The sequence below is a fragment of the Talpa occidentalis genome, unplaced genomic scaffold, assembly GCF_014898055.3.
Source record: "Talpa occidentalis isolate TD23 unplaced genomic scaffold, MPIMG_talOcc4v2.1 talOcc4.17, whole genome shotgun sequence".
In the NCBI taxonomy this organism is placed as follows: Eukaryota; Metazoa; Chordata; class Mammalia; order Eulipotyphla; family Talpidae; genus Talpa; species Talpa occidentalis.
The window spans coordinates 50,071,175-50,081,171 of record NW_023601754.1 but is presented as its reverse complement, the minus strand read 5'-3'; the positions used below and the strand labels follow the sequence as shown (position 1 = coordinate 50,081,171).

The following is a 9,997-nucleotide window of genomic DNA, read 5'->3' as shown; positions in this document are numbered from 1 at the left end:
GGCAGGGAGCAGGCTGCCGTGAGCTCATCACTCCCCTCCCCCACCCAGCGCCCCCAAGGATTCCCGCCCGCCCTCCAGCCCGGGAAGGAGGAGCCTTGGGCGGCCAGGCCGGCTGGAAAAGGCATCAGAGACAGCAGAGGCAGCTCCCGGCTTTATTGACAGACGTGCAGAACAGCCGCGGGCCCGGGCCCCTCACCTGCCCGGCCAGGCCCCCCGCGGGCAGTCGCAGGGCCTGCTCCGGCGCCTGGGTGGCCTCTGTAGCTGCCGCTGCAGGTCGCCAGCCCCCACCCGGGGCTGCGCCGCCCACCTCTCCCCGCAGCACGGGGCCCATCTCTGCGGTCACCTGGGGCTTCTCGCGGGCTTCTGGGTCTGCGCCGGGCTGCCCACCGGGTGCTGCAGGTCCAGGTGGGCACCACAGGCTGCAGTAGTCTCAGCCATGGTCACAGGTCCTTGCTGAACTCCCTCACCAGGGCGTAGCCCAGGCAGCCCCAGCCCCCCTCGGCCCGGTAGCCGCAGCCCTCCAGCAGCCCCGCCGCGCCCCAGGCGGCCACGGCCACTGGGACCACCAGCCGGGCCCTTGGCGCCCCCGCGCCCCCCGCCCAGGCCCGAGCCCGGGCTTCAGCGAAAGCCAGAAGCCGCCTGCCCACGCCCCGGCGGCGGTGCCAGCGCGAGACGGACAGGCGGGTGACACGGGCGCCAGCCCCGGCGCTAGTGCCCGGGGCCAGGGCCAGGACCCCACACACGTCCCCGGAGCCCCGTACGGCCACCCAGGGCCCCCCCAGGCCACCCGGTGGGGGCAGTGAGCCCCACCGGGCCCGCAGGCCAAGCTTCATGGCCGCCACGGCCAGGAACACAGGCAGGAGCAGCGCCAGGGCAAAGGAGGCCAGGACGAAGCGCAGGCCACTGCTGGCCGCCGCCAGGAGCAGCAGGGCAGGCGGCCGGGTCAGGGCGTGCAGGGCCACGCGGTTCTCCGTGTCTTTCACGCCGGCCTGTGGGCGGGAGGGTGGTCAGGGCCCTGCGAGGCAGGGACAGCGGCGGGTGGTCAGACCCGCGCAGGGGACAGGCAGGGGCCAGCCCACCCCTGTCCTGGGCGCTGCACTCCTCGCCCACCAGCTGGGCTCCGAGCGGGACGGGGCGCACAGGGAGGGCGGAGGGCGGGGTGGGCGAGCAGGGGAGCCGAGAAGGCAGGCCTGCGAGCGACTGCACAGGAGTTCGCCCGGGCCTAGGGACTCCCGGCTCCGGCGGCGACGCCAGCCAGCGTGGGCGCGCAGTGGACCGCGGAGGGGTCGGGTCCGGCGCGGCCCTGGGCTGCAGCCAGGCTGGGGCGCCGGCTTGCGGGGAAGGGTCTGCTAAGGGCACAGTGGGCTCTGCGGGGGCTGAGCCCACGACTGACCACAAGCTCCCCGGGAGCTGGTGGTGCGGGTGACCCCACGCCCCGCCCTGTCAGGGCCCTTCTGGCCCCCAGGAGGCGGAAAGGAGCTGGCGTGAGGGGCCGGGCCAGGAAGTCCAGGCCGAAGCCGGCCGCCCCCAGGCCCCGGGCGCCCCGCCCGGCTCTCACCTTCAGCATCTCCAGCACCAGAGGCTTCTCCTCCTCCCTCATCTCCCGCACCGACAGGTGGCCGGGGGCCATGGCCGCCCCAGGCTCCCGCGCCCCGAGGGGCAGGCGCGCCTGGCGGAGACGCAAGCGGTCAGCGGCCGGGCCCCCCGCCTCCCGGCGCGGCCCCCACACGAGCACGCTCGGCCCGGCCAGGTGCGGCGGGGCGGGCAGCGCCACCTCGGCCCCGCCGCCCCTCGCGCGCCCGCAGCTCGCAGCCCTCCCCGCGCGCCCCGCGGCCCCCCGCCGCCCGCCCCGCGCGCACCTCTGCGGGCCGCTCGGCTGCGCGGCCGGGGGCACAGGGTCGGGACCGGGGTGCCGGCGGAAGTGACGCAGCTCCTGGCGGGGGGGGGCGCCGGCCGGAGGGGCCCCCGGGGCGAGGGCGCGCGGCGGGGCCGGTGCTGCGGGCGGGGCGGGCCTTCCCCGGAGCCGGCGCGCTCCGCGGCGGGCGGTCCCCGTTGCTAAGCAGCCGGCGCGCGGCGGGGGTGGGGGGACGCGGGCCGTTCTCACGCGCGCCCCCGGCCTTCGAGGGGAGGGGGGCCCGCACCTGAGCGCGCTAGCTCCCGAGTTTCCACCCCGCGGCCCCCACCGGCGCTGTGACCTTGGGGTGAGCGTTCCCACCCACCCGCTGGGGCCGACGGTGACTCGGAACCCCTTCGGGACACGCGGCAGCCCACATAGAGGTGGCGCCCCCCGCCAGTCACCTGCCAGCCAGGAAGAGCGACGTTGCCCCGCACCCCCCCACCCCCCAGGAAAACAAAAGCACAAAGGGCAGGAGAGTCGGTCTTTATTAGCACGCGCGACCCCTCCCCGCGCCCGGGCGGACCAGGCCCAGCGGCATTCAAAACGTGTGCACCAGCTGGACCGTGGGCACGGTCTGCACGATCTGGATGGAGGGGAGCCCCTGGGGGGTCACGCCGCCCGGCGCCGCGCCCGCAGGCAGCACCTGGACCATCTGGGACGCAGGAGCGGCGGGCAGGCCCGCGGACGCGCCGGCCGAGCCGGCCGGCGGCGGGGCCAGGAGCTGCAGGGTGGCCGCGCCGCCCCCCACGCTGCTGCTGTCCAGGAGCTCGCTGGCCGGCGCGCTGCGGATGATGAGCAGCTTCTGCCCCGGGGGGCCGGGGGCGGGCGGCTCGGCCAGCACGGGGGGCAGGGCCTCCACCTCCTGCACGCAGAGCTGGGTCTGCTCGCCGTCCGCGCCGCTCAGCACCAGGACGCTCTGCAAGCCCTCGTCCGTCTGCAGCGTCTCAAAGAGGACGTCGGGGACCACGCCGGTGCCGGCCTCGCCGTCCCCCGCCTCCCCGGGGCCGGGGCCCGCGAGCAGCTCCTCGGCCGCCCCACTCTGCACCACCAGCAAGTTGGGGGCCTCGGTGGCCACTGCCCCCCCACCGGCACTGGGAAGTTGGCCACCCACAGGCTGCAGCTGGACCGTGGTCACCTCCGGGGCCGGTTGCAGCTGGACCGTGGTCACCTCCGGGGCCGGCTGCAGCTGGACCGTGGTCACTTCCGGGGCCGGCTGCAGCTGGACTGTGGTCATTTCCGGGGCAGGCCGGAGGGGCTGCAGCTGGACCCCACTCACTTCCTGCGGCCCCGCCTCCCCACCCCCCACATTCTGCAGAACGATGAGGCTCTGCCCGCCCCCGCTGGCCGCCACGTTGACCCCTCCCTGCACCCCCAGCCCCCCGGCCCCCGGCAGCCAGACCACTCCAGCCCCTGGGCCGGCTTTCCCCACGGCCCGCGGGCCCGACCTAGCCCGGCCGCCCCCTCCCCCCGCGCTGGTGGAGGGAAGCAGGATGAGCTTGGGGGGGGCGGCGGGCGGGGGCGGCGGGGGCTGCACGCTGCTGGGGATGAGCTGGAGCCCCTGCGCCGTCTGCACCAGGAGAAACGTCTGGGAGTTGGGAGCGGCCTGGCCAGCGGGCGGGGCCTGGGCTGCACCGCCGGCCACCTCGAGGGAGAGCGTGGCCTGGAGGTGGGGGAGCACGTGCACGTCTTGGGTGGGGGCGGGGGCGGCGGCCAGCGGGGCGGGGGGCGGGGGCGCGGCGGCGGGGGCCGGGGCGGCCGGGGCGTGCGTCCTCAGGTGCCGCTGCAGGTAGGCGGCCATGACGAAGCCGCGGCCGCAGACGGGGCAGGCGAAGGGGCGCTCGGCCGAGTGCGTGCGCTGGTGCAGCAGCAGGTTGGAGGAGTGCGTGAAGGTCTTGGGGCAGAGCGGGCAGCGGAAGGGGCGCTCGCCCGTGTGCACGCGCTGGTGCTGCCGCAGGTTGGAGGTCTGCGCGAAGCTCTTGCCGCACACGCCGCAGGCGTGGGGCCGCTCGCCCGTGTGCACGTGCCGGTGGCGCCGCAGGCACGAGGTGTTGCGGAAGGCCTTGCCGCAGTCGCCGCAGGCGTAGGGCCGCTCGCCCGAGTGCAGCCGCAGGTGGTACTGGTAGTGCGACGACCACTTGAAGGTCAGGCCGCACTGGCCGCAGGTGAAGGCGCGCAGGCCGGTGTGCACGCGCTGGTGGATGGCCAGCAGCGAGGAGCGCTTGAAGGCCTTGCCGCACTCGCCGCACTGGTAGGGCCGCTCGCCCGTGTGGTCCCGCAGGTGGTAGCGCAGCCCCGACGAGCCCTTGAAGGCCTTGCCGCACTCGGCGCACTTGTAGGGCCGCTCGGCCGCGGCCGCGGGCGGCGGGGGCGCGGCGGGCGCCGGCGGCTCCTGGGGGCAGGTGACCTCGGCCGCCTCGGCCGGCGGGGGCGGGCGCCCGGCCGCGGCCTCCTCCACGTGGCTCTGCTGGTGCGCCAGGAGGCTGGCGAGCTGCGGGAAGGCGCCGTCGCAGCTGCCGCAGCGGAAGGCCTGGCCGCCGGCCGCGCCGTGGCTGTGCTGGTGGCGGGAGAGGCCGGCCACCGTCCGGAAGGACTTCCCGCACGGCAGGCAGGCGAAGCCGGGCGCGGCCGGGGGCCGGGGGCCGGGCGGGGCGGCCGCGGGCGGCTCGCGCGGGGGCGGCGGCGCGGGCGCGGCGGGGGGCGGGGGCGCCGCGGCGGGCCCGGGGCAGGGCTGGTGCTCCAGGAGCAGCTCCTCGCTGCCGAAGCCCAGCTCGCAGCCGTCGCAGCGGAACACCAGCTCCACCGTGGTCTCGGCGGCCGCCAGGAAGAGCTCGGGCACCACGGGCGGCGGCGCGGGCGGCGCGGGCGGGCTGTGCGGCTGCAGGTGCCGCGGCAGGTAGGCGTCCGGGACGGCCGCCGCGGCCCCGCCGTCGGGCCCCGCCGGGGCGGGAGCGCTGGCGGCGGGCGCGGCGCCGTGCGTGCGCTGGTGCAGCAGCAGGTTGGAGGAGTGCGTGAAGGTCTTGGGGCAGAGCGGGCAGCGGAAGGGGCGCTCGCCCGTGTGCACGCGCTGGTGCTGCCGCAGGTTGGTGCTCTGCGCGAAGCTCTTGCCGCACACGCCGCAGCTGTAGGGCCGCTCGCCCGTGTGCACGTGCCGGTGGCGCCGCAGGCTGGACGAGTTCTTGAAGGCCTTGGGGCAGTCCGGGCACGGGTAGGGCCGCTCGCCCGTGTGCTGCCGCAGGTGGTACTGGTAGTGCGACGACCACTTGAAGGCCAGGCCGCACTGGCCGCAGGTGAAGGCGCGCAGGCCCGTGTGCACGCTGCGGTGGATCTGCAGCAGCGACGAGCGCTTGAAGGCCTTGGGGCAGTCGGGGCACGGGTAGGGCCGCTCGCCCGTGTGGCCGCGCTGGTGGTAGAGCAGGGCCGAGGAGCCCTTGAAGGCCTTGGGGCAGTCGGGGCACTTGTAGGGCCGCTCCCCGGTGTGGGTGCGCTGGTGGTGCAGGAGCCTGGACGACCACCGGAACGACTTGCCGCACTCCCCGCACTCATACTGGGCAGCGGGGGCCGCGGGGCCCGGCTTGTCCCCCGCGCCCTCCGCGGTGGAGGCGGGAGCCATGTCCGCGTGGGAGCCGACCATCACACCTGGGGGGGGTGTTCACAGTCAGGGAAGGCCGGTGCCCCCACCCCACCCTGGACCCCAAGCCTGCCAGCTGGCTCTTTAAGGCAGGCGGGGGCGCCTCGCAGCCTACGGCTGCAGGGAAGGCTGAGGACCCTGGGCCCATCTGTCTGGGGCCCCAGGCGGCTGCGGGGTCCGCTGAGCACAGCCGGCGCTGCCTGCAGGACCCTTGTAAAATGGGTGGGGGCCGCTCCAGTATGCAACCTCCACACCTCAAACACTTCCACTGCAGCTGGGGCCCAGCAACACCCCTGCTCCCCACCCCACAGGCTCAGGCCTCGTGGCATCCTGGCCACAGCCCTGGACCCCGCCAGGGGGTCTGTCCCGGGTGGATCAGCACCCCCAGCTGCTCCGCATCCTCACTTTCCCCTTCTTAGTTCCAAGCTTCCTCCAGGCCGCTCAAAGCTGCATCCCAGTCCTGGACCTCGGTCCCCGCACCCAGGCCCTGCCATGGTCCCAGTTGCTGAGCAACAGAAACATCTAGGCTGCTGCAAGGAGGGAGCCAGCCCAAGGTGGCCGGGCCTGACCCTGCCAGCCCCCTACTCAGCCGGCCAGTCCCACCCCAGCAAACGTTCCCTCAACTTTGTATCTGATCTTTCCAGAGTCCTGCACATGCCCCTCCCAGACAGTCCCTCCACCCCGGGCACCAGATGCCCTCCCACCTCCACCCCCACCAGCGGAGAATCCCACCCTGGCACCCCACCCCTGCCCCAGCAGGGAGCCCCAGTCCCCTCCTGGCTTGCCCTGCTCAGCTTTTGGGTGCTGGTTCTTGCTCACCACCCAGCAGGCGAATGCAGGAACCCAGGGCTCTGCTGACCCCTCGTGCCCTATCCCTTTGGGCCCCCCAGGACTTCATAGTATAACCCAGGGGCCCCCTCAGTTCTCCTGGGCACCTGCCCTTGAGGCCCCAGCCCTGCCAGATGGTGCCACTGCATGGGTCATGCAAGACCCCTCACAGGCCACGGGCCCCACCTGCTCCCCCTGCCCTCCAACCCAGCCATGTCCAGATGGTCTCTGGAAACAGCTCCCTCTTCCTGGGGCCGAAAGCCACAGGCCTCCCCTTCCTCTCACCCCAGGGCCAATCTTCACCAAGGGGTCCGCGGCGCCGTCACCAGCGCCGGGCATCTCACCAAGGCCCCCGGCCTGCCTCAGGCACCAGCCCGCCAAGGGACTGTCCGTGGCCGCTTACCCTCCCAGCGGTTCTCTCTCCCCCCAGAGCCCGCTCGGAGAAGGGACAGGGCCCTGGAGACTTCTGAGTCCGTGGCCTTGCCCTCCCTGATGTCCCCCCGCACACACTTTCCAGGCAGGCGTCACGGGGCGCCCTGCCACGCCCCCCCTGCCAGCCAAGCCCCCCGAGGGTTACCACCTTCCCACCAACGTGATGGCCAGGGCTTCCCAGCCTCAGCTCCGTGGAGGCCAGGAGCCGCACCGCTGTGCGGGGGGCCGGCCCGGGCCTTGGAGGGGGCCTGAGCGCATCCCTGGGCTCCAGCCCGCCACAAGCCGGCGGCGTCTCGTCCACTGTGGCATCCCGGCGCCCAGGACGGCGTGCGGCACAGCCTGCGCCCAGGACACGCATGTCAGGCGCGCGAGGGCTGCGCCTCGCCCGTGGACGGGCTGGGAGGCCCTTCGGAGAGGAAGCAAGTCCTCGGGAGAGGCCGCCGGCCCCGGACGGCCGCACGTGCCTGTCAACCCGGCGCCAGCCAGTCCCGGACGGACCACACCCGCCGTCGGGCTGCGCTTCCCCTTTAAGAGGATGCTCCAGCCGCACCCCCAAGCCCCTTGCTGAACTAAGCCAAGGATGGATGCAGCCAGTCGGGGTGCGCGGGACCCCTCCACCGGCCTCCACGAGACAGCCCCGGCGGGGAGGGGGGCGGGGCGGAAAGCGCAGAAACGCCGAGCCTGCCCCGCCCCCCCCGCAGCTCCTGGCCCTTTAAGAGGGCGGGGCTGGCCCGACAGACACAAGTCGGAGGTGAAGCAGCATCCTTCCCTTTAAGGCACCCCTTCCGGTTGCACGCTCGCCGTTTCCCCAGCGTCTCCGCCCTCCGGTCCCTCCCCCGACCCCCGCCCCTCCGGTGTCTCACCTGCGGCCCCGACCAGGGGAGCGAGCTGGGGAGGCCCAGGGCCTTCCCGCGGGGCCGACGGGAAGGCGGGACCCCGGCGGTGGTGGGGCGGGCGTGGGGGCCGGGGAGGGGGGCGGGGGCGCGCTCCCTCCCAACGGCCCCCGGCGCGAGGCACCCAACCTTTATCGGCGGCCTCTCGTGCACACAAACCCCGACGTCGCCCTAGGGACGTCACGACGCCACGTTCGCCGAGGCCCCGCCCCCAGTGGCCGCCGTCGTCTCTCGCGCTCCCCGCCGCCGCCAGCGCGAGGCATCCTGGGAGTTGTAGTTTTCTAGCTGCGAGCCCCAAGCTCGGCCGGAGACGGGGTGGGGACGCGGGGTCGCGCGTTCCCCGTTATTAGTATCGGTTCCATCGCGCCCTCTCAGACGCCTCCCGGCGGCGCGGCGCCGCGCCCGAGCACGCCCCGCCCACTAGGGTGGTGCTCCCTCCGGGTCTGGCCGCCTGGCCCAGGCTGGGCGCCTCCTGCTTTCGCCGAAGGGGAAACTGAGTCCGCAGTCCTACGCCCCGAGCCCCGCGTGCCCGCGCGCGTGCGGCCGTCGGCGCTGGTCCCGGCCGTGCCTGCTCAGCTGGGGGACAGAGCCGCCCGCGGGGCCCCGCGCCCGCCTGGGCCTTGGGGGCTCGCCGAGTCGGGCGGGGTCTCGGCCGGCGCCAGTGACGTTGGGGTGGCCGTGGGCGTGCGGGCGCCCTGCGGGTCGCGGGGTGGTCAGCTACGGCCGGACCCCACCCACCGGCAGCCTGCGACGCTCCCCGCGAGGCCCTCTGCTCCGCGACAGCGACCCCTCCCGCACCCCTTCTCTGCCGCTGAATGCGCGGGGTCCCGCCTCGTGCCTGTCTGCGCTCAGATAGCGAGGACTCCCCCCGCCCCGCACCCCTCCTTTGGAGCAGCTTTGACAGGCTGATTTCAAAGCCGAGCGGCCGGCCCCGCGGGGTGGGCGTGGATCTGGCCGGCCAGGCCTGCGAAGCGTCCACGGAGAAGGGGCCGGTTCCCCGCCGCACCTGTAACCCTCGCGCCCCGCCCAGAGCGCAGCCCCCAGGTCCCAGCGATGCTCCGTTCAGCCCATTGTCAGCAGCCCGGGCAGCTCCCCGGGAGCAGGGCACCCCCTGCCGGGACCTGCACCCGGGAGGTGGGGTGGGAGCCCGCGAGAGTCCAGCCCCGGGGAGGGAAGCAGGCGGGGGCGAGGGGGCCACCCTAGGGCCAGCAGGACATTCCAGGAGTTGAAACATGCTGGTGCCCTGTACCCTGCTTCTGGGTCCCCACGCTACCCAGAAACACCAGCTCAGAGAGGCGGAGGCTCTGCACCCAGACCCCTTCACCCAGGGGCCAGGGCCTGGATGGGGTGGGGGTGACGGGCAGTGCGCCCAGCTCCCGTCTCGGGGCCGAGCACCTGCTGTGCCCTCCTACACCACAAACACCCCTCACACCACACACTGGACCGCTGCTCAGCCACAGACAAGGCGCCATCCTGTGGTGGGGGTGGAGGGGGGTGACAGGCGGGGAGAGCAAAGCAGAGGGAAGACAAACAGCAGCCGGTGGGGGGCTGGCAGAGCTGGGCCGCCTCCAGGGTCCTGCCAATAAGGAGAGGGGAGGCCGGAGCCTGCACCCCGCCTGCCATCGCTGGAGCAGTGCCCGTCCTGCACCTGAGGCCTCCAGGGTCCTCCGCTGGGCGTGTCTGCCAACTGGACACCCCTAGCCTCACTGCCCGCGCCACCGTCCGTGGTCACCTTCAGGGCAGTGGGGGGTCGGGGTTGGTGTGGCCAGCGTGTTGGGGGTGGGCGCACCCACCCCTGACGTTCCTTTTCTCAGAAGCTGCCGGGTTTGCAGGGTGGGCTGGGACACACGTGACCCAGGATGGCTTGCCCCCTGCACCGTCTATCCAGTAAAACATTGGGGTGACAAAGACGCCCTGGCTCTGGGCAACAGGCAGCCGTGAACAGGGTGGAGGCGGGGCCCACGCCACAGTGTCCCCAAGTCCTGGCGGCCTAAGGGTGGGGTCTCCACACTCCACACTGCCCGAGAGGTTTGGGTGGAGCCCCAAGGGCTGCCTGGACCTGAGCCCTAAATCCTCCCTGGCTCCCCATTCCCGCTCCTGTCCTGAAAACCCAACTCCTACCTGGCCTGCAAAGCCCTGTGGGCCCCGCCCCTCTGCTTCCCTGGTTGTCCCTGGGCCCTCTGCTGGAAGGCCCCACGTGGCCTCTGCCGTGGCCACTGTTGCCTCCCCAGAGGGGCCTTCCAGCGGCTGTAGCCGCCTGTCCAGCGGAGCTGCCCCTTCCAGCACCTCTCAAGCCGGGGTGTCCTTCCCAGACTGCAG

At 73.9% G+C, this 9,997-nt stretch overlaps 2 protein-coding genes across 2 annotated transcripts; both read right to left on the bottom strand.

Moving 5' to 3' along the window:
* Positions 1 to 263: 263 nt before the first annotated feature.
* NAT14 (N-acetyltransferase 14 (putative)) lies at positions 264 to 1,654 on the bottom strand. The gene is made up of 2 exons (XM_037518226.1): positions 1,559 to 1,654; positions 264 to 989 (listed from the first exon to the last, which is right to left on the bottom strand). The coding sequence occupies exons 1-2, from the start codon at positions 1,628 to 1,630 to the stop codon at positions 441 to 443; spliced, it is 621 nt and encodes a 206-aa protein (XP_037374123.1). The 5' UTR covers positions 1,631 to 1,654; the 3' UTR covers positions 264 to 440.
* Positions 1,655 to 2,333: 679 nt separating this feature from the next.
* Positions 2,334 to 6,232, bottom strand: ZNF628 (zinc finger protein 628). The gene has a single exon (XM_037518224.2). The coding sequence runs from the start codon at positions 5,526 to 5,528 to the stop codon at positions 2,436 to 2,438; it is 3,093 nt and encodes a 1,030-aa protein (XP_037374121.1). The 5' UTR covers positions 5,529 to 6,232; the 3' UTR covers positions 2,334 to 2,435.
* Between the last annotated feature and the right edge of the window lie 3,765 nt (positions 6,233 to 9,997).

Excerpts from the sequence above, each read along its gene's own strand:
- NAT14 (XM_037518226.1), bottom strand. The coding sequence starts at position 1,630 with ATGGCCCCCGGCCACCTGTCGGTGCGGGAGATGAGGGAGGAGGAGAAG. Across the intron at positions 990-1,558 it reads TGGTGCTGGAGATGCTGAAG|GCCGGCGTGAAAGACACGGA; the intron begins GTGAGAGCCGGG and ends TCCCGCCCACAG.
- ZNF628 (XM_037518224.2), bottom strand. The coding sequence starts at position 5,528 with ATGGTCGGCTCCCACGCGGACATGGCTCCCGCCTCCACCGCGGAGGGC.